Below are 24199 nucleotides of genomic sequence, written 5' to 3'. Positions count from 1 at the left end.
GTATCTACCCACCGCTGATGCCATGTGGTCAAAGCAGCTGTGCGGCTGATAACCAATGACAGGCAGCAGAGACGCCGCGCGGAGCTGCAGGATGCGTCGCGTCGCGCTGATATTTAAACCATCCTCACATCGCGCATGCCAGAGATGCGAGCTGCAGCGATTTCTGCGCTGAGAACGGAAAGATGCTGCCTTCATGGATTCATGGATTAAGCTGGAGTTCAGGACACACCTGTAGATTTTTCACCTAGTTTTCTGCATAATGCCTTCTCTGAGACAGTTCCTGGTTTTAGCGCTCTTCCTGGGCTCGTTTGGGGAGTGCCGGAATAAACACGCAACGAGAGAGAGGAGGTGGACAGGAGCTGTGGACACTCAGAAGCATGGGACGTAAGTGGAAATTCAACATTTGACAGCTAAACTTGGATTGACATCTCGTGTTGATGATGATGTGGACTAGCCTACACGTTGCTGGGCTCACTGTTCATGATGAAAAAGTTGCTGATGCTCATGCTGATTATTGTTGTGGTAGTGGTGGAGATGATGATGCTGATGATGATGAATGTAGCAATAATCGCACTGAAGATGATTGATGAATGTCTGTCAACAAGCAAGCTACACAAAACATCCATTTCTACTGATTTAAGCTTCATAAGCATTTAAAGTGGAAGAAAACATATTACTGCATTCTAAGAATTAGATTTTTACTTATTTAAGGCAGTAATTCAACTTCAGGTTTTTAGTTGGCCAATGACGATTTTTACTGTGCAGAGTGGCTGATATACAATTTAATTGGGATATACAAAATTATATAAATTAACCCCAAAATGCATGTGTATGGGTGTCAATTTTTACTATACTTGTCAGTGACCTTTTCATCTGAAAATCCAGGAATGCCTCAGTTAAGTTGTCACACAATCTAAATTATAATTAAAATTATTTTTTGTTAACCAAACAAGTTGTTTTAGGTTACAGATAATGTAGCCTATCTGTGCTCTTTGATGAATATTATGCATTTTAGGTTAAATTAAAACTTATTTGATGTATTTTAAACATTCAGAATTCATTGAAAGTGTCAGACTTTGCAACTTATTTCTAAAGAAAAACACTTCTGTTAATCGACCAAGTGGGCACAGTTATCGGCTGATGCTGCTGGTACTCTCAAAATAGTCAAATATCATATGTCAGATATTTATCACTTCATCACTAATTACAAGCATTTGATGATAATGTTTCTGATTTATGTTATCAGAGATGACAATGTTGCACATAAGAACTGAGGTGATGGCGTGACCTCATCCATTTATGTCTTTTGCAGACTCACTTTTCCACCACCTTTATTAGCCTGATTTCTATATGACAGTAGCGTGCCATAAATGAGGCCAGGGGCCGGGGTGTAATTAACATGACCCAGACAGATGATGCCGGCACTGAACCGAAACACGTATCAATGGTGTGCTCGGACTGGTGCTTCTTACTCAGACAAACAGCCACGTGTCACAGGCACGTTTCGCCCATCTGCCAAGGACAGTACGTTGGCACAAAGCTGTCCTGACAAGCTGACATGGGTACAGCCTCATGGGTCTATGAAATTAAAACAAACAAGCAATCTTCAGAATTAACATGTTTTTAGAGTGCAAAAGCCTTCAAATTTGCATGAGTAAATCCAGCTGTATCGCTGCAGACAGGGTGCCAGTCATGGCAAGCTGCCTTCTGTCTCATATTCTCAACAGGAAATAAATTACAAATGGCAAGTCGATGTGGGGAATGAGGCAGTTTACTACTCACTGGATTCTTTTGAGGCACTGTCAGTGATTATTATATCGCTACATAAAGAGTTAATTATGCTCATTGCTTGACTGGAACAAGCACAGTTTATGAAATCCAGAGTTTGGGGCTCTATCTTTCGATAAGATCTCCTGTCATTTGAAAAAGATCCGGCTGCAGCAGCAAGTTGGCCACTGCGTTAACAGTTTGTTGATACAAGCGTTGTGCATGATATTAATCCGTCATTACACTTTTGCGGCTGCATTTTTAGAAATTATATAAATGTCATTGACTTTGAGGGTTCAGGCTGAATTTTTCATGTTACCTCTGCTCATTTCCACATAATAATAGTGCAAATTGTCCAAATCTATGATATAAGAAGCTGATCTGAGTGTTTTGTGTGACTTTGAAACCCGCAGCTCCCTGGCAAAGAAGCCGCCAGATGTGACAAAATCACGGCGACTGAAAACAGAGCAGTTGTTGAAAGTGGACGATCATGACTTCACCATGAGGCCCGCATTTGCAGGTTAGTTCATCATTCTCCTGTTTTGCAAATGTGAACTGAATTCCCTTAATTTAAAAGCCACAATTTCCATTAGGAGTCTATTTTAAAAACAAATCTTCAAAGACTTATACAGTATTCGTAAGTGTTTACGGTTTAGTGTCAACATCCTCCATGAGGATGAAGATTAGTCAAAAATAACTGAAGATTAGTCAAAAATAAGACAACTGTACTTGGAGCATGAGACTAAGAAAGTCGTGGTAAAGTGTTATTATAAATTCCATACTTAATTGTTTGCCTAAAAGCCACTCAAATATTTTTAGTTGCATTGTTTTAATCTTATGTACAGATTGCACATATTTACTATGCACAATTGGAGAACATTCAGTTCAGTTATTTGACCAACAGGCATAAAATCTACATTGGCTCCCTCTAGGGGGGTAAACAACTTCCCCATCAAGCCCTGCTGTACAAAAAACTGTGATTTCAGTTTAATTGGAGTGCATATGGTTTTGAGTATTGGAATTTTTGTTAACACTTTATTTTATAGTGTTCTTGTTACATATGTTACATGTACTTACCATAGTAACAACAGTAAATTATGCATAATTACACGCAACTAACCCTCATTCAAAACCTAATCCTACCCTAGTACATGTAGTTGCTTAATATTACTCAGTACTTAAATATAGAATTACTGTACACTGTAACAATGACACCTTAAAATAAAGTGTAACCATTTTTTTTTCTCAATTTAGACTATTATTACTTGATATTAAGCCATTACCTGCATAACATTTTGAAGAAATGGATGCTGCATTATTTCTAGGTTACTATAATCAATAAGTACATTTGTGTCATTGATCATGTGACTCTTTGTACAGACAGTCAAATGTTTTTGCTTCCATTGAAAGCATAGAGTGTTGCTCGTAATTAAAGCAAAAGGGGAAGAACTAAATGCTTTATGCTTAATTCATTCAAAATGTTCAGGTAAATGCTAATTGCTACGGTGCTAATATAATTGGTACGTTATATTATTTCCTGTTAAAGCCTAACTTCGCCAATTTTCAACCTGTTTTTTTTATTGCTACAATGTCATGAACAATGTTTAGTTGTTCTCTGTATTACCTGGGCCGAGAAATTCAGGTTTATTTGTCAGCGTTTCACGTCATCCTTCCTCATTCCTGTATCCCCGCCCAAAAACAGTCAGATCAACAGAGGGTTATTTACAGAACAGTTTTTTTAAGGGTAGGTTTATCACTGAAAATTGTATCATACATTGTCTACACTTTAAACAGCATTATGGTAAAAATGTAACACTATGGCAACAACTTTCATACCTGTACGCGACGGCGTTTTGCTGGAACTGACAGAACGGCAATTTCTTTCAGTTTTTCCCCTCCGTTTGGCCTAAAAACAGTGTGTTCATGGTCATCCAGTTTGAAATGCTAACTACAAAAACTGAGGATTTTCAAATTTCCCTTCACGGCATTCTCTCCATATTTTGATTCTTTGCAGCCTTTAGCCACTGGATCCTTCATTGGCAACCGAAAGTAACTCGCTCCCGCTAAACGTTTGCTTTTTGAATTCTTGCACCCGGGAACTATACAAGTCGACAGCATTATGACTAAAAGTTTGCTTAGTAGTACTTCCTACTAATGCAAGGTGGTAGTTGACTCTGGTCAAGCGTATCCATAACAGACTGGTGGGAGTGGTCTTGGACAGTAACATTGCCAGTGCATTATGGGCGTTAAAGTTTTTGTTTTTTGCTTTACAAAGCAATACCTTATTAAACTCAAACTTTTTAAGCTTTTTTAGCTTGCCAGATGGAGCTTTATACACTTTCCTCAAGGTTTTTTCAGAGTTTTAATGAGATTGTCACTGTCACTTTTAGGAGCGTTAACAATCCATCAGATCACATAAAAACAGCTGGATGTGTGTTGCAGATTGATCCTCTGGGAAGATGAGATTTTTAAATATTAATAGTTTACCCCAAAATGTTCATTGTTTATTCACTCCCATTTTGTCTCATTACCCTACTGTAATTTTCAGGGAATTTAAGTGATAATCATAGTAACAACAAGACTTTCAAACTCCAAAAAGGATGAAAAGCACCATGAAGGTATTATGAAAGTAGTCCATGTGACTTGTATATCAAGTTTGTATTATCTCTAGGCATATGATATAAACACAACCAGATTTAAAAATGGCATGTCATCGTCATGGTAAGCAAAACACCTCTGTTTGTGTGTGTGTGTGTGTGTGTGTGTGTGTGTGTGTGTGTGTGTGTGTGTGTGTGTGTGTGTGTGTGTGTGTGTGTGTGTGTGTGTGTGTGTGTGTGTGTGTGTGTGTGTGTGTGTGTGTGTAAACAAACCTTCCATTTTTGATAGGCAAGAATGTAAGAATATAAGGGAATAATTACTTCATATGGCTTCAAAAGATTTTTATGGTTTTTATTTTTGGTGAGTTATTTTCGTTTGGCAGTTGCGTTTGACAGTCATGGCCACTATGAATTGTCACTAAAATGGTGTAAAGATTAAAGAAATTCCCTTTTTGTGATCCATGGACAAAAATAACAGCATAGGGGTTTTGAATGACAGGAGGGCGAGAAAATTCATGTCAGAATTTTCATTTTTGTATGATCTATTCCTTTAATGCTGACTCCTTTAGTCTACCACGGTTAGAATGGTATTAAAGGATGATATAAGGGGGAGCTCAAGACTTCTCTTTGTACGACACTTAAAAGTTTGAGCAGTAAAGGCTAAGGACTAATGAAAGTTCTCCTGCCAGTCCATACAGTCCCCCCTGTTCTTTTTTTAATGATGTGTTCCTATATAGGGCAAAGAAAAAGAAACACTCCAGTGTTTGATGCTGTTCCTCCTATGAATAGAGTATCTAAAAAGTCACTCATTTGGATGCTCAGACTCGGCATACGTTTGGGAATTGCTCTTTGTTCAGCAGGGGGTCACAGCAAAGGGAATGAAAATAGCCCAAACATATTCACCCCCTCAGACGTATACACAGATCTGTCATCTCTGTCAGTGATGCATTGTTGCATCTGGTTGACGGTGAAAATCTCGCTTCTAGTTCAAAACATGATGTAATGAGTTCACAACTGTCATCGATTCATAGTATTATACATTTTCACCCATGGGGTGGGGACGATTGCATGCAAAACTGTGGACGATTGTAATCGCATTACAAAACACTAAATAGTCCAAAAAAGGATTTTTTTTTTTAAAGCACTGAACAGATTTTATTTCATTATTCATTTTTAAAGTATATTTATTTCAAAATAATTTTGCAATGAGCTTAAAGACAATAGACTTTTTATAAAATTAGATTTTTGTCTGTTTTTAGTTTAGTTCAAGGTGATTAATATTTTTTAGCAAATGCCAAATATGTAAAAGGATAGTGTCAAAAGCATCCTTCAACAAGGAGCTAAAAGTCACCCATGAAAAGCCGAAGAGCGAGGCGAAAAATGCCACTGAAAACACTGGGGTGGCACATTTTTTCCCCCCATAATTGGAAGGAAATAAGGAATAATTTGTTGTGAAGGATGTTCAAAGCGGGCGCCATTTGACTGGATTTGCGAAAAATGCCTATACTAAAGTACTAAAGTAAAGACAGCACTAAAACCAAAATAATTAGAAAGAAGATACTTAAGTGGTTATGAAAGGCCAAGTTACTAAATAAACAGGTCGGTTCAGAACAAGGGGATATTTTTGCATTTAGATGTTACTCAAAATTATCTTGCTGTATCAAAAAGTGTTTGCATGGATTTGTTGAACCATTTCTTTTCACAGCTCTGTCAATATTCAGTTTTTTTTTTTATGAACATGCACTTTTGAAGCAGGAAAAATATTAAACAATGCTTTTTAGCATGCTTTTCACCGTCAAATTGCAGTATTCTACCTAAGCAATGATTAGTCAAAGGTAGCGCAGGGATAATGTGCCGTGTATACTGCATAAATGAGATTTACTTCAGAAGCAAAAGAGAATTGCTAATGCATGACTGCAGTCTAGTTTAAATCCAGAGACGGCTAACTGATGGTGCATAAAGCTTATGCCTAATCCTCCACAAGGGGAGTATCTATTGATGTACACAAAAAACATATAGCACTCACTGTGTGTTTATGGGTCATTATAGGGCAGTATGTGTTTCTTGATGTGAAGGATTACACATATTAAGGATTTGTCTCATGTCGTATGATGACATGCATCCCTGTTTACTTCTGTCTGTAGATTTGCATATGTGCAATGCTGCTTTCAATACTAATATTCTGGCCTGCTGGGCCAGCAGCATCCGAAAATCAGATACGAACCAAAATGAAAGATCAAAAGATATCAAGTAACCTCTCCATGCCAGGATGCCACGTCTTGAAGCCAGCAGCGTTTCTCATGTTATTCGTGCTGCCAAAATTTGCTGGACTCCAACATTCGGCAAAAGGATCAGTCAGTCTTACAAGCTGCATGCAAAACTGTGGACGATTGTAATCACATTACATTTTGTTGCCCCTCTCTCTTTTCTCACTTTTTTTTTTTTTTTTTTTACCCGTTAAAGACATAAGCGATCCTCGCTGATGGGTTCGTCCATCTGGAGGATCGCTCGATCTGCTATGGACTGAGGCGCTCTGGTGCTAGAGACGAGATTAATCTGGCTGCGGTTTGTACTGACCGGACCAATCCCCATGGATTAGCACATGCAACAATCCCAGCCTGTCCTGCCACGCAGACAGCTGGTTTAAAGACCGCCCACTCGCCAAACATCAACCAGCGATCACCAGCTCAGCGGCGTGGCCTCGGGAACTTTGAAAGAAAAGCACTATTATTAAAATCAACCCGAGACGGGGTGATTTCATCGTTTTTGTAAAGGAGTATGTCATAATCATTATGTCCTTTCAACACTGTTTGACTTACTTTCTTCTGTGGAACACAAAAGAATGAATTTTTTTTTAGATACATTTTAAGAGGATACAAATCATATGGGTTTGGAACAACATGAGAGTGTGCAAATAATAAAAAAAAAAAAAAATGTAGGTTGTTGTTGTTTGTTTTTGATGAACTATCCCTTAATGAACATTTTGTTGTAATCATGTCGCTCCAAATCAGTGTGACTTTCTTTCCTCTGTGGAACACAAAACGAGATATATTTATGAATTTTAAGAGGACAGAAAGTCAAATGGGTTTTCAATAAGACGAGTGTGTAAACAATTACAAAAAAATAGTTTTTTTGGATTAACTATCCCTTTAATGAACATTTTTGTTGTAATCATTATGTTGCTCCAAATATGTGTGCCTTTCTTTCTTCTGTGGAACAAAAAGAGATATTTGTAGAACTTTTAAGAGAATAGAAAGTCATTTGTCTTTGGAACAACATAAGAGTGTGTAAACAATGACAAAAAAGTATTATTATTGTAAAAAAAAATGTTTTTATGAACTATCTCTTTAATTAAAATTGTGTCGCTCCAAATCAGTGTGACTTTCTTTCTTCCGTGGAACACAAAATTAGATATATTTATGAATTTTAAGTGGAGGAGAGAAAGGCACATGGGTTTTGAAAAAGACGAGAGTGTGTAAATAATAATAGTTTTTTTTTTTGGATGAACTAACCCTTTATTAATATCTAGTTTATGTAATGTTATTTGCATTTGTTTTTCATGGAACAAGCACAAATAACCACCTCCAAGTGGTAACTATAACTGAGAAATGGGACACTCAAGGTCATTCTAATGGTTTCAGACTCAAACTGACAGCAGGGTATTGATTAGTTTGGACAAATCGATTTTACCTAGGAGCTGTGTCCTTATTTAGGCTTATTTGTGTGAAATGAAAAGCCTTGATGGTACATGACAGGGAAATTGACAGGATGGAGTCCAGTGGGTATTGCTTGGCAATAGTTTACTCATGAGGATCTGGATTACATAAGAAAATTTGTAAAAGTCATCTCCACAGTTGGCCGTTACTTATCTACAGGGCTCAAATGCATTTTCTACAGCATATTAAGCAATGCTTGTGCATTTCATAAAGATTTTTTTTAGCGACACATTAAGTGACACATAATGGCAAGTTTCAGTCAGTGTCAGTATCATTTTAAGCATCCAAGTTTAATCCACCATTTACCATCTCCAGTAATCTCGTCGGATTACTACGACTAGGAGTGAAACACACTGGAAATCTCGTTTCGAATCTGTCTGACATTTGTGCATCATCCCCGTCCATATGTACCCTCCTGCCCATTTACCTAAATGTCTTACCTTCTGAGTGACAGATAGCCCTATTACACTAATCCTGGGAAAGAGCAAGGGTTTATGTTTGCTACAAAAGACCTTACAAGTGCAGCTCCATGTAGGATATGAAAGCTACAGTTCTGGTTGAAGGCCTGTCCTTTGAGAACTAGCATTCCTTACAATCCGTCAGATGTCAAAGCAGCTGCTAAGCCTTTTGTGAACAGAAAGCAAACAGATTCAGATCTGGCTGTGAGGACATATTTAATGATGCTCACAGAAGTCTTTGCGAACACCCTGCTAATTGCAACTGGTATGAAGCTGTCAGACTCCAGTAAACAATGAGTATTATGAAAAATTAATGCATGGCATATGCAAAAGAGGTCATAAAGCAGTGGGATGGAGTAAATGGTGTAAATTAATTGACAAACTGAGTTGTATATGTTGTATAAATTGTTTTTTTGTTTTTTTCAGGTCCTGCTATTCCAGTGGGAGTTGATGTACAAGTGGAAAGCTTGGACAGTATCTCAGAAGTAGACATGGTAGGTAATCCTAAACAGTTGCTTTTTACATGTGCTGTTTTATGTAACATCCTCAACTCTTTGACTCTAAATTCTAGAATATATGAACACACATTAGGTGTGTTAAACAACACATTAAACAATTACATTTTAATTTAACAAAATAAGAAATTATTATTTGCATGAAAAAATAAGCCTGTTTAATTAAAAAAAAAAAAAAAATGCATTGTGACATTATTTTTATTACACTTAAGCACAAGCACATTTTCTCATCAAATTATTGACATATGTCCAGACGTGTTTTGAGTTCCCTTTCAAAGTGGAACTGTGACACTATGTCATGGAGTTGACGCTATGGGGAACACCCTCACGGTGTCTGAACACGTGTACCAAACACGCCAAATATTGACTGACGGCAGTCTGTGTCGTCATGAGCAGAGCACCCGTGAGTATAAAAGGGCACCTGCAAGACCCTTCATCAACTTTTTTGTCTTCAGGAGCTGTTTGTTTGTATGCACGTGTAAGACCAGAATCTGTGGGAGCTGTGATGCATTGTGATGCATTCGCGGTAAGAGCTTTTGTTTTTTGCACGGAACGCTTTCAGCTTTTGAGGGAGTTGAATGCTCTCATTGTGAGGCACTCGTGGTAAGAGCTTTTATTCCTGCTTGATTCTCTCTCGATGGATAGATTCTTGCGTTTGCACAGAGCGTGTTTAGCTCTTTAAGGAGTTGGATGCACTCATAGCTATGCATTTGCAGTAGAAGCTCTGTTCTTGCCTGATTTTCTTATAGTGATGAGATTCCAGCTTTTGTACAGAGCGCGTGCTCTCGAGGGAGCTGAATCCATTCACCGTAATGCTCTGTAATGCAACGTTGGAATTCACTGTGGCAAGCTCTGCCCATGTTTAACTCACTCTTGAGAGATGAGAGTTGAGCATCTGCACCTCGCGGTTCGGGTATCATGGCTGCCGAGGTGGAAGAGCGATCATTAGGATTGTAGGCTTGTTGATTCAGGAAGCCGCTCTGCTGCCCCTTCCGACCTGACTGACTTATATTCCACCACCTCCGCTGCTCTGCATATAAGACAGAGCCTTTTATCTCTCCAAGATCACCACATTGAAGGGTCAAGATTATGGAGGAATCTTTATGCAGTTTCTACCATGTAGCGAATTATTGGAGGGCATCAATATGAGAGTATCCCCCGATTGATGAGTTGCTTGCGAGCTATCTCTCCCTTGGTGCTGCATCCTCTTGGAAGGTTCCCGCCTTGCCAATGGAGAGCGAGTGCATTTGGCATTCAAGGGAGCTGAATGCACCCACTGGTGTAAGCCACGTAAGGGAAATAAAACCCCTCTTGCTTAACTTTTTTTAAGATGCAACCCCTTCACTCTTTAGCTGCTCTGCCAAGGTACAACCACTTTTCAGAATGCGTGAGAAGTGGATGAGTGGCGACACTGAAGGTTGTAGCCTGTGATGCTGAAGTTAGGAAGTCAGTTAGCATTTTGATTGCTCCCTTTTAGGAAAGCTGCTCAAGTTAGGGTAGAGCAAGGTGGACAAAATTACAATGGGTACTTACAGTTCTTCCTCTTCTTCGTTTACCTCAAGGGCCAATTACTGTGGGTTTTTGGCACCTTGCTGTCTGTGTATGTATTCTTACACAAGGCAGGGGATAAGCTCCTCTCCTCCAGGTACATTGGGGTCTTTAAGTAGGGCTTAAGTTTGGGTAAATTGAAGTACTGGGCACACTGCATTATGCCTTGCTTTCATTTTCCCTCCTTCCCTGAATAGGAGTAAGGATTAGGCTTTCCCTTGGAGAGGCATCAGTAGTGAATAGTCTGAAGGACTAATTACTAAGGGTTTGAGCACTTAAGTTATGCTCCCTTTCTTGAGCTGCCCTCAAGATAACCTTAGGGTAGAGCATGATGGACGGGATTGTGATAGCTATTTACAAAATGTCTCAGTTTCGTATATTCCCTCCCCATCTACAGTTGGGTCTTGAAGTAGGGCCTTTTGCTCCCCTATGGCTTGGTATCGTGCAAAGTCTCTAGTTGGTCCATGCTGGGAAAACCTGACAAGTAGAGGCAGTCTAACAGAGTTTCCTAGTGGTTCCTGGAGAGGTTCTTTGCTCAAACAGGGTTGCGCGCTCTCCCCTATGTCTTTAGTAGAGCTTAATAAATAGAGTTTAAGGGGTTGAGCGGATCTAGCAAGAGTTTTGGCATTTATTCTATGCCACCCTCATATTTGCATCCCTTGCAAAATGAGGGTTATATTCTCACCCTTGGAGGTAGTGGTACATGGAAGACCCTAGTTGATTTACTCCCTTTGATAAGCTACTCTTGGGGCCTTTTAGGTTTATTTGCCTGCCCTGAAATTGAGCTTAGTGAGTGGCTCCCATAAGCAATTTGCACCCTGTGGGTTGACATGCTTTGACTCCAGCTAGGTGATCTGCAGAGTCAATCTATTTTATGCCCACTATGGTTTGCATATCCACTGCCTGGTAAGGCAGGCATCCCCTCAGCCTGGCGGGGTGCGTATTGGTTCCCCATAGTGTCATCTCCATGACACGAATCAAAGTTCCACTCGAAAGGGAACATCTCTGAGAAGAGGAACGAGATGCTGCACCTCGTTACCTTGCATCGGTTTGCCTGAACGTCTCCTTCAGACAAAAGAGGTTACATATGTAACCTAGATGTTTTTTTGCTTAGATTTAATTACTAAAAAAATTATTATATATATATATATATATATATATATATATATAAAATAGAGATGCACTGATCAAGCGACCAGGGAACGGAATCGGACAATTTTCCACATGATCAGCCTGGACCGATGACCGGACGGTCAGTCTCACGTCTTTACGATCCCGAGCCAGTCCGTTTTGTTTCTAGCGGCACAGGCAATAACGTCAACTGTGTGTTTTTTGCTCTCTTCTCTCCGACGGCAAAGTGACACACACCTGCCTCCTTTCACTCACTCGTCTCAAATTCCCGCAGGTTTCTTGCTCACACCCAGTATGCGCACCACTAATCTATAAAAGTGGAGCGCGCTTTTCAGTCTCAAGCAACTTGTAAGTCGCAAGTACCAAAATGAGTGGCTTACTGCGCATCAACGGTCAAATTATGCAATCAACTGTCACATTTTTTTCAATCGGTGCATCTCTAATATATAAAATTAAAAACAGTCATCATTACCATGATTTATAATTATCTTACAATTTAAATAGTATATAATCATATTTTCTTTATTTTAGAAAGTTTTTTCAAAATTTTCTTGAAAAAGTATATGCAAAAATTGGCTTTATGCTACATTTTAAAAGGTAAGAGAATTATGAAATGTTCTCAACAGGTTTTGTAAGATTCACCCTCAATTTCATAATTCTCTTGCCTTTTGCTCATTTATTACATGGCTGTTTCGCAGTTACTGTGTCCCACAAGGGTATTTCTAAAAAAGAGCTTCTGCATCTCTGATGGCAGAAACTTTGATCATGAATCTTCTTTTTACTTCTTTTATAAGAGAATATGACACCCATTCTGTCATTCCGTTCTCATGTTTTGGATTTCCCTCTTGGCAGAAGCCTTTGTGTGATGTAACAAAGAAACTTTGTGATGCTTTTATTGACCATATATAATTACTGGCCGCTCCAAGTGTTTATGGTTATGTAACCAAAAGATAGAATAGAGAAGGGATGATCTGCTTGAGCGATTTAAAGAGACATAGCCGCCATGTGGAGGATCAAGAGGTACGTAGATAGACGACAAAGAGAGGCATGTTAGAAATGTTTACTGTATGTAAAATTGGCCATGTACTTGCTCCAGTGAAGTACAGTTGTCGTTTGTTGCTCCCAAAACTTTGCAATGTGTACATCAGGGATAGGCAACTCCGGTCCTGGAGGGCCACTGTCCTGCAGAGTTTAGCTTCAGCCCTGATAAAAACTCACCTGCCTGTATCTATCTAGTAATCCTGAAAACATTGATTGCCTTGTTCAGGTGTGTTTAATTAGGGTTGGAGCTAAACTCTGCAGGACAGTGGCCCTCCAGGACCGGAGTTGCCTATTCCTGGTGTACATGGTCATTATTTATCAAGGAAATAATTGAATCTCACATAAACTTCGGAGCATGTCCAGATCATTTTTCATCCCAAAAAAAAGGAAGAAATTAGAAACTACATGTTGCTTAGAAAATGAAGCCAACTGTACTTAATGGTACATTAAGGTTTTTAGCATTGTGACATTAGTTTTTTTGACAATTAATCACATCCCTTTCTTTCAATTCTCATTGTTTTAATGCAAATACAATCCCATTCTAATTAATATAATGCAGAAAAACAATGGTATTTTATGTCAGCATTTACTCCTCATTTTGTTGCAAACACAAATGACTTTCATTGTTCCTTAAATCTCAAAAGGAGAATTTCTGAATAATGTGGTCACTCTTTTGATTGCAATTACAAGGAATGGAGCTTTCAAGCTTCAAAAGGACACAGAAGTACCATAAAAGTGATTCATATCATGCGCTATGCTCTTCAATCTTCAGAAGCCATACGACTTTGAAGACTTGGACTATTGCGCACAGGTCATATGAACCACTTTTATGGTACTTCTGTGTACCTTTTGAAGCTCTAGTCCCCATTCTTGAGACACGTACAGTCTCCAAATGTCTCATTTTGTGGTCCAAGGTAAAAAAGAAAGTCAAAATGGTTTTGAAATGACAAATGATCCCTTTTTTTTTTTTTTTTTTATCTTTTGAAAATCATATATTTTTCACCTCACTTTGAGAATTTGATTTTTGAAGTAAGATTTTTGAGGGAGATAATGTCCCAATTTGAAAAAATCTTAATGATCCTATAAAAAGGCTTTATTATAATAACACAAAATATAATATCTTATTTTTGTCTTATTATTTGTGTGTCAAATGTGAGAGGTTTTCATGAGATTAATCCAAATACTACCATTGAAAAGTTTAAGGTTGGTAAGATTTTTAAAAATATTTTTGAAAAAAGTCTCTTATGCTCATCAAGACTGCATTTGATCAAAAATACAGTAAAAACAGAAGTACAGTAAAAAAAAATCATTTTCAGCATCATTACTCCAATCTTCAGTCTCATGATCCTTAAGAAATCATTCTGATATGCTGCTCAGGAAACAATTCTTTTGTATTTTTTTCACGATTCTTTGGTGAATAGATAGTTCAAAGTAACAGAATTTATTTGTGACATTGAAAATGTCACTTTTGATCAATTTAATATATCCTTCCTGAATAAAAGTATTAATTTGTCAAAATACAAATACCAACCCCCTAAACTTTTAAAAGTTAATGTATCTCCTTTGTACATGTTCAAACAACAAGGATGATACAGCCTCCTGTAAAGATCGTTGTTGTGACTGAACATTGTGAAAACTCCCACAATCTCTTTTCCTCCGTTTGTGTAGGACTTTACTATGACATTATACTTGAGACACTACTGGAAGGATGAGCGCTTGTCCTTCGCCAGCACCACAAATAAAAGCATGACTTTCGACGGCCGCTTGGTGAAGAAGATCTGGGTTCCTGATGTCTTCTTCGTCCACTCTAAAAGATCTTTTATTCATGACACCACCACAGAAAATATCATGCTGAGAGTGTTCCCTGATGGTCACGTTCTCTACAGCCTGAGGTAAAAAAGCAGATTATCAACACTAGCATTTCTGACTTTTAAGTGTGCCATTATAATTCCAATTATTTGTAAGTTATGTATATATGTATAGAGTTTAAATGTATTTATGTTAATGTACGTATATATATATATATATTTATTATTCGTGTTTATTTTGTACAATGTAAGAAAAGGCTAATATTTTTTTTTGCTGGGCTTAAGCATTTGCATATTGCTTTAGTGTTAAAATTAGAATGATGCTTCTGGCCTGTGATGTTTTTGCCGTGTCTTTTGTGCTGCGAGTTAAAAATTAGGCCAAGCTACCTGCGTGCAGGCTATAATCAAGGTCTAGCACTGAGTTCAAAGTCAAATTTCAGATACTGTTCTGGCTCCAGGGAAAGTGTCATTATTGATGGGCTTGGCCCAGATTATTTCCATTGTCCGACAAATGATGGACAGAGAGAAATACTGAGAGAAAAATGAAACGGCCTTAGTGCCAGTTCAGTAAATGCCGCTAGTATGCCGTTCTTGACTAGCATTACTAAGCACATTTACATCTCATTTACATTTTTATTCTTAGCAGAAGCTTTATTACCAGAGCCCATGAATTTCTCTTTTTGTGGAACACAAAAGGAGATGCTAAGCAGAATGTTCAGGATGGTCTTTTATAGGGCATTAAAACGATTAATCGTTTATAAGTTTGTTTATATAATATGTTTGTATTTATATGTATGTATATATGAGTGTGTGTGTGTGTGTATAAATACACACACACACATAGACATGCACATACTGTACACACACACACATATATAATATAAATATATATATACACACATATATTATATGAACACAAACTTTTATATTAGATGCAATTAATCGGTTTTACAGCTCTATTCTTTTACACTTCTACTAGACATTCTGCTGTAAAACTCCTTTTGCATTTCACAAATGCAAGAAAGTCAGGTCACATTGTATATTGGGTGTCTTCAATTATGTACTTACATCAACAAAAATTGTTTACTACAGTGTACTTATTGTATTCATGTTGGATTGCAAAACACTTTTGGGTTACACTTTTTTTTAAGGTGTCATTGTTACAGTGTAATTATATATTTAAGTACTGAGTAATAATAATGAACAACATGAACTTACTATAGGGTTCGAGTATGATTAGGATTTGGTTGAGGGTTAGTTGCATGTAATTTACTGTTATTACTATGGTAAGTACATGTAACATATGTAACAAGGACACTGTAAAATAAATTATTACCCACTTTTGCTTCTATTGAGGTGACATACTGGTAAGGTTAGAGACAGGTTTGGTAGTATGGTTAGGTTTAAGGGTTGGTTAAGGGATAGGTGTAGGCTCAACGGTGTAATTATGGATATAATTACAGATATTAATAAAATGTTATTATATACAGGTATTTTTAATATATAAGTACAATGTAAAAACATGTATGGACACAAAATAAGTGCATTCTATCAAATTATTTATTTTAAATCTTAGTACATAGTAGTTATAGTCAGATACTTGATTTAAAGTGGGACCGAAACTCATACAGGTTTGGGCATGAGGGTGAGTGTATGATGACTGAATTTTCCATTTTTGAGTGAATTATCAATACAGGTTCCACTTCCCTTGTAACTGCAAATGAAAATTCCATGGATTTTGAGTTCGAAAACTCAATATGATGAAATATAAAGATCTAAGACTGTATTTCTGTATTTTCATTCATGTTATACATGGTTCTTATGCCCAGGGTCACAGTTACAGCAGCCTGCAACATGGACTTCAGCCGTTTCCCACTGGATACACAGACCTGCACTTTGGAGTTGGAGAGTTGTGAGTGAATCACTAATTTGTGTTATTTTTAGTGCGGCACATGCTCAATCCACTCTGCCAAGTTAGTTTTTCCTGAATTGGATCCTTTTTTTTTTCTAGACGCCTACACGGATGAGGATCTGATGCTGTACTGGAAAAGTGGAGATGAGTCTTTGAGTATAGATGACAAAATCTCTCTCTCTCAGTTCCTCATACAGAAGTTTCACACTACCTCTCGGCTGGCTTTCTACAGCAGCACAGGTATCTGGGGATTATTTGTCAAGTTGATTTATTTCAAATAAATGTGGCCCCAAGATGGATTTGGACACTTAAGTCACACTTAAAAGTGTAGGAATGTTATTACATTAAATATCAAAGCAAGTGGCATCTGCAAGCAAATTGTGCCAGAGCTTCCCTCCGAACTAACTTGACTCTCTGTGCTGGGTTTACAGTGACATTTAACCAACTGGTGCCACTGGTTCATCAGATTGTGTTCAACAACCACAATGTGTCCTAATTCTGGAAAATGTATAATTATTATTTTTTCATTAACAACCTAACAAACAAATTTTTGTGAAATATTTAGCTTAAAGTGTGCTTGCACTGTCTTGCTTTAAAATATACTACTGTTCAAAAGCTTATTAAGATTTATATTTATATATATATACAATATAGAGACATTAAAGACATTAATGATGTTGGAAAAGATTTCTATCTCAAATGAATGCTGTTCTTTTGAACATTCAATTCATAAAAAAATCTTACAATTAAAAAAGTAATAATTATATATATATATATATACTGTTTTTCAACTGTTTTCAACATTGATAATAATAAGAAATGTCTCTTGAGCACTAAATCAGCATATTAGAATGATTTCTGAAGGATCATTGACACTGAAGACTGGAGTAATGATGTGGAAAATTCAGAAAGAAATTATATTTTTAAATATATTATTTTAAATAGTTATAGTATTTCACAGTACAGTTCTTACTGTATTTTTGATCAATAAATGCAGCCTTGATGAGCATAAAGACCCCGATATACTCACGGTGAAGTCCTTTTTGTTTGAAATATGTGACCATCAATATACTGTTAGCGAACATCCCAACGCCGCCCACACTGCTTAGAGCGGCATTTAGATGAATATGTAAATATGTGTTTCATTTTTCAATTCATTTTTTAATAACAAAATAAACACAACAAAAATGACAGCTGTGAGAAAACATCAGTTAAGAAAGCATCTGATTATAGCTTTCCAATTCTGCTCTCCACTAAAGTCACGTTTTATAGTGCTTTATACAATAGATTGTTTAAAAGCAAACAGCTTTACAGTTTTAAACATGAACAAACAATGTCAGTGTCTCTTTCAATTAGGACTACAACTTCAATGTCTACTATAAAGCAGCACTAGCCTACAGTGTATTTGCGTTTTACTCGTGATGGACGTCTGTTCTGGATGGACTGAACAGAGGAAATTAACCAATAAGTTCTGTCAAAGAAGGGGGAGCCTCAGAGCACACCTACCTGTTATGTTATTACCACAGACCAATGCTAGGTCAAAAGTGTTTACCAGTCAGAGCAAACTTTTCTGCAAAGTTCACTTTGGCAAGCTGTTCTGGAACTTTCAAAACGAACACCAAACGAGCTTCATTTTGGCCTGATAACACGACAGCGTTAAAACTTAAAACTACTTACCTCAAGTTCCATTTGCAAAACTGTCATGCCAAGTTGGCCTCTTTTCCCTAGCAATGACCGCGTCCATATTCTCCTCTTTTGCTTCCTCCTCTTTTTCTCAGCACACATAAAAACCTAAATTACCAAAGTGCGATTCATCTTGCTCTATTTGTTTACCACTAGCGCATGCTGATGACGTTTTATTCTTCTGTACTAACTTGCGCCGTAGCCTACGATTCAATAGGTGTCACCATCGTACAGTCTATATACATGTCATACCCAAGTTTATTAGATCAGTGTGATTTGTAATGATCTTATAGGATTGCTGAAATCTGTAGCAGGCATTAAGAGACTTCTTCCAAAAACATGGAAAAATCTTACCAACCCCAAACTTTTGAACAGAAGTGTAAATGTCACTTGTTTTAATATTTATTTTTTAATGTGTGGCTGAAATGTTTTGGGGTTGCTGGGTTAATATTTGACTCGATCATCCATCTGCATTTTTATCTCTCTTTAGGATGGTACAACCGCCTGTACATAAACTTTACGCTTCGCCGCCACATCTTCTTCTTCCTGCTGCAGACTTATTTCCCTGCCACGCTTATGGTGATGTTGTCCTGGGTGTCGTTCTGGATTGATCGCAGGGCTGTTCCAGCCAGGGTTTCATTAGGTAAGATTATCACAAATCAGCATTTTGGCCTCGGGCGTCACTGCTGCTCCCTATGTCGTGTCACGCACCTGCAGATGTTAACAGGATGTGGTGATTTTATCCAGGTATCACCACGGTGCTCACCATGTCCACCATCATCACAGGGGTGAACGCCTCCATGCCCAGAGTCTCCTACATCAAAGCTGTGGACATTTACCTGTGGGTCAGTTTTGTGTTTGTGTTCCTGTCCGTCTTGGAGTACGCGGCAGTCAACTACCTGACCACGGTCCAGGAGAGGAGAGAGCGGAAGCTCAGAAATCGAGCAGCTCAAGAGCAGGTAAAAAATCGGAATTTATGAACTATTTTCAATTATGGATGCATTATTTTTTAAATACATGAAATACGTAGAGTGTTGTGGCTTTTAGTCTTTGTTTGTTAGTTTCGAGTGTAATCTATCTGTTAACATACACCTAAAAATAGACTGTTGTCAGATGACCTTATCATATTGCATATTTTATTTGGTTCGTGAAGCTTTTTCATCTCGGAAATAAATACGGTTATTTGGATTATTTAAGAATGTTTATAAAATGTCTTCACCTTTAGCAATCCAATCAAATAATGAGTCTAGAAAGATTTAAGAGCTGTTAAAAAACACGGCTGAAATGATTACAGGTTCATTCATCAAAATGGAAATGAAAGTCGAGAACAATGCATTGTGGGATACAGTACAGAGCACGGCGTTCTCTTTTTATACTCTTGTTTTGCTCTGCCACTAATTTGGGTGCAAAACAATTTATGGCAGTATGCAATAGACCTTATTCACAGCAGTGCCATTCTTTGATTTTTAACGGGACTGAAAGCGAGGTTGTGAGGGAAAGACATACAGTAAGCTGTATTTCATTAAGTTGTATTTAATGTGTTTTGGGGTTACTCTGCTGATGAAACACTGCAAAAATATATTTCCAAGAAACTTCAGTAGACCAACATGAGCTGTGGAAAATTCTAAGTGATCTAGGAGCTTTATACAGCGGATGTCACTGAAAACACGTTAAGTCTATCCCTCACAGCCTCGCTTTCATACTTGTCACGGCGCTGCTCTAAATAAGGTCTATTCCATAGCCACAACTCCTTTTTAGAAGTGATATTTGAACTCTAGCATACTACTTACTACACAATGGCTAATATCAAAACACAAAAGATTGTGTGGATATTACTTCCGACTTATCCATGAATGGAAAGTCAACTCAAATAAATAATTTTTTGTCACATTGCATTGTGGGATATTGTATTTCACACAGTGTGCACTAGTTGTACTGTATACTGCACTTTTTAAAGGTATTTCTATGCATTCAGAAATATTGCCTGTGGTGAGCTGTATACATACTATATACTAACTACTTATGTTAAAAGGTTATTGGCTATTTTTTAAGAGGTACTTCTTTATAGTGGCATATTTTCTGAGTGGCCTTGATTTATTAAAGGGATACTTCACCTCTGGGAAGATGAATGTCAATTTAAAATAGGTCATTTAAGTAGAAGAAATGTGAAGACATTTTTGAATTTGGAGCTTTCTAGACTGAGAAAAGCCAGAAAATGTATTTTTGGCTTATGTGGATGAAAGACAACAACTCCCAGAACGCACTTGCTTCGCTGCCTTAGGAGGCCACGCCTACTGGTAAGAGTGCGCAGTTGAAAACAACAAGGCTGGTCTCCGTGATGAGTTTGCCAGGGATTTAGAGATCGCCCAAAATGTCCGGGATTCGGCTTTTGCGTTCTACAGTCGCCATTCATTCATTATGTTTACTGTGGCGAGCAGGACGAGGCTGACGGCCGCGGGAGAACGGCGAGAGGCCGGTGGCGTCATTACTGAGACGCGCCGGGTCTCGCCATAGACAATATATAAGGGTCTCGCATCTCTCACGGAGGAGCGGGAATTTTCTTAACAATGGTAAAACGCACATCAACCGAGCGTTCATGTAAACACTACATTCAGATTCACCAATCGAAATGAATTCAGTTAGATTGAAACAAAAGGTGTGCATGTAAACAATGAATGGCGACTGCAGAAAGCAAAAGCTGAATCCCGTACATTTTGAACGATCTCGCCCGCCGGACAAGTCCGGGAAAAGGAGGAGGGTACTTACTCAGCTTTCTCCTACTATTCAGCTTTCTTCACAGAACAAGAGCCTGCTAGCTTAGCTTCCAAAGAAAGACGACTGACACTGTGTACATTCTGTGAGTGAGATCCCACCCTCTTTGGGCGGGCTGAACACATGCGGGACAGCCCCTACTACTGGCTGTAGTCTTTAGACTCTGGCCAGAAAATCCTCCGATGACGCAAAATTACGATTTTTGCGTCATCGGAGGATTTTTTTCCAGACAAAAAATACATAAATCTCTCGTCTCAGGGGGATATGAGGGTGGAAAGCATGGTATTCGAAAATACTACAGGTTTTCTACTAATACAAAGCTTAATGCTGAATCCTGAAGTATCCCTTTAATGCCAACTGATAATTTGCCCTTTTTAATGATCTCTTCTTCGCTCTCTTTGTTTTCTGTTCTCTCTGGGTGCCCAACTCAATATGTTCCAGTCATTGCCATGCACCTGCGGTATGTCCCACACCAGGACCATGATGTTGGATGGGACCTACAGTGAGGCTGACGCCAACAGCTTGGCTGGTTACACAGAGGCTCCCATGGTTCATGAAGAATTGGTGCCGGAGAAACAGGAACATATGGTGGTTCACCTGTCAATGAGCAGCGAGTCCACCGCCACTAAGAAAAAGGGCATCCGCGCCTTCCGCATTATGCAGAACACGCATGCCATTGACAAGTACTCCCGCATGATCTTCCCGGGAGCCTATATAGTTTTCAACCTTATTTACTGGTCGGTGTACTGCTGATCGTTCTCCAGCTACATCCATCTTACACTCTTTTAGACTTTTGGAGGTTTACACAACCATCCTTCTGACTTTTTGATGCACATCAAACATTGGCTCATGCAATACCAAACTGCAGTTACCTTTGTCACTTTAATACGCAAAAAGACTGGCGAAATGCAGAGAGAAATATGGTTGAGTGCTTCATATAGGCCTTTTCAGGTTTATAACAAATTAACTGTAAAACATTTATCAGACTTTTGTACGGGGTTGTGTTTTCTCTTCATGTTTGCGTCATTGGTCTATTAATGTTATGGTATGGACAGAGCAAGAAAGTCTGGTTTTAGCTACTCTTAGCTAAATGTGTACTAATTAATTGTTTCCACTTTTACTTTTTATACCTAAAAAATAATAATAGTGCTTTTAACAGATATGTTGAAAGGATAGTCAAGAGATCCAGTCATATCATTGACATAGAAAATCCTGTTTGTTTTTTTCTACATAAGGTGGGTTGCACCCTCATGGGAGCCGCCATGTTTAGATCACATGACCATCTGTTTTGTGCAATTTGAGCAATTTAATATGTTTATATATGAAGACTTCAGATGCAAAAGCCTCTAAGTGCCATCTGAAATTTTCTTCTAAAATTAGCATTTTTATCAAGCTCGCATATTTAGGTTCAGTAATTTCACTTTAATGACAATTAATAGGTCATTTTCATTGCCAATAAAGTAAAATAACTGAACATAAACATACAAGCTTGATAAAAATGCTCATTTTAGAAGAAAATTTCAGATGGCACTTAGAGGCTTTTGCATCTGAAGTCTTCATATATTTATTAATGTAGCAAAGATTTATACATGATTTTTACAGTGCTCAAGGTGCTTTACAAAAATCATCAAAAAGGCCATATAAAACAAACCAAATACAATATAAAGATACAACTCAACAAAAAGGAATACAAAAAGGAACAGAACAAATAACAAATTAAACTGCTCCGATGTAAAGTGGCAGTGATTAATAAATAAAATGTAATGAATTAACACTAACTTAAAATTATATAGTAAACCTTTTAGTCTATTTATTTGCGTTTCTGCACAATGTCCAGTTTTATTTCATTTAGGCAAGGCCGTTTGTTTATGCTAGCAAACACTCATGTTAATATATAGTAATTACCAGTAACAAGAAAGAATCCTTTCAGTATGAGGGTGGTTTGGATGTGCGTGTTATGTGGAGTGAGTGTGTGTGTGTATGTATTTGATACCATTTTTCATGCAAAATAAATCGGTATGTCTTTACTGTGGTTCTTATGTATGCATGTTAGTTTTATTTATTTTACTTATATTTTATATCAGTTATACTCCAATCTGAACTTGCCATGATACCTTACGAGAGTTGAGTGCAAAGCTTGTTCATGGAGGCAGTCAGGGCAGGCTAAAGGTTAGTTTGTGATGAAATGGTCTTGAATACAACTTGAAACTGCCTTATGTGCAACGTTAAACACTGAAGGTGAGGACAATTGGTGGGACAATTTTAGTGCACATTAGTACACATACAGGCATCACATGCCAAATTTTCAAAACACCTGTTGCTGTAAATGAAAATGCTGTGAACTTCGTATATGTGCTTGAAGTTTGTATTTATATTTGAAGGTATAACCAGATCATTGAATCTATGAAGACAGTTCCACTCCATAAGATGTTTCTGTAATTGTTGAAAAGTTAAGAATGTAATATGTGTTGACCAGAAAAAAGGTGCAATGTAAAATTATATATATGTATAGATCTAAACGTATTTTGTATTTTTTAAAATGTATAAAGGTGAAGGTTATTGTTAGTTATGTTGCATTACATTATCACCCCTGAAATCACCTGTCCTAAGATAACTCAATAAAAAAAAAAATCACTATTGTGTCCTGACAGAAGGCAGAATTTATTTATTTTTTAAATATAGTAAGGTTTCACAGCTGAGTCCCTGCTTTTTGTCAACACCATGAGATGTTTATGAAAGCATATACAAATGTGATATTAAAGTCAGCCTTTATCCTGAATGTCCTTTTTATTTGAGTGATGTCAAATGGCTCTGGTGAGATTCATCGTTTTTTTTTTTTGTTTTTTTTTTAAGCAGTAGAGCTGTTTTTTCTAGTAATATACAAAAACCTTTTTTTTTTATTCATAAATAAAAAACTGCTATTCTAATAACACGTTTGAGGGAATAAACTGTGGAATTTAAAGATTATTTGCCTCATTGGGTCCATAAAAACAAAAAACTACAACATTTAATTTATATGGTTATTTGATCATTTTCTTTTTAATAGTGATAATTTAATAGATGGGTTGAAAATTAGTTTGAAACCATCATATATAGTCTGAATTTATTCATTCGCTGAAGTAATGCTAGATATGTAATATTTATAATAAATATTTCACTCATTATTGGCAGAGGTGTAAAGTAACGAATTACATTTACTCGCGTTACGTAATCGAGTCGTTTTTTGTGTGTATTTCTACTTTTTAAAGTAG

The 24199-nt window shown here is 37.5% G+C and overlaps 1 protein-coding gene across 1 annotated transcript; it reads left to right on the top strand.

Annotated features, from left to right (window-relative positions):
• On the top strand, positions 1-23704 carry gabrr2a (gamma-aminobutyric acid type A receptor subunit rho2a). Its single transcript, XM_082143151.1, has 9 exons — positions 1-384; positions 2181-2287; positions 8965-9032; positions 14442-14665; positions 16411-16493; positions 16593-16733; positions 18667-18819; positions 18924-19135; positions 21390-23704. The coding sequence occupies exons 1-9, from the start codon at positions 260-262 to the stop codon at positions 21699-21701; spliced, it is 1425 nt and encodes a 474-aa protein (XP_081999277.1). The 5' UTR covers positions 1-259; the 3' UTR covers positions 21702-23704.
• Positions 23705-24199: the final 495 nt, after the last annotated feature.

Source organism: Leuciscus leuciscus, assembly GCF_965113295.1.
Source record: "Leuciscus leuciscus genome assembly, chromosome: 17".
Lineage (NCBI taxonomy): Eukaryota > Metazoa > Chordata > Actinopteri > Cypriniformes > Leuciscidae > Leuciscus > Leuciscus leuciscus.
This window is presented reverse-complemented; position numbering and strand designations above follow the sequence as displayed.

What these genes read in the sequence shown, in the direction of transcription:
- gabrr2a (XM_082143151.1), top strand. Translation starts at nt 260, where the DNA reads ATGCCTTCTCTGAGACAGTTCCTGGTTTTAGCGCTCTTCCTGGGCTCG. An exon ending in GTATCTCAGAAGTAGACATG is followed by an intron (nt 9,033 to 14,441) that starts GTAGGTAATCCT and finishes CCGTTTGTGTAG; the next exon opens with GACTTTACTATGACATTATA. An exon ending in CACTTTGGAGTTGGAGAGTT is followed by an intron (nt 16,494 to 16,592) that starts GTGAGTGAATCA and finishes TTTTTTTTCTAG; the next exon opens with ACGCCTACACGGATGAGGAT.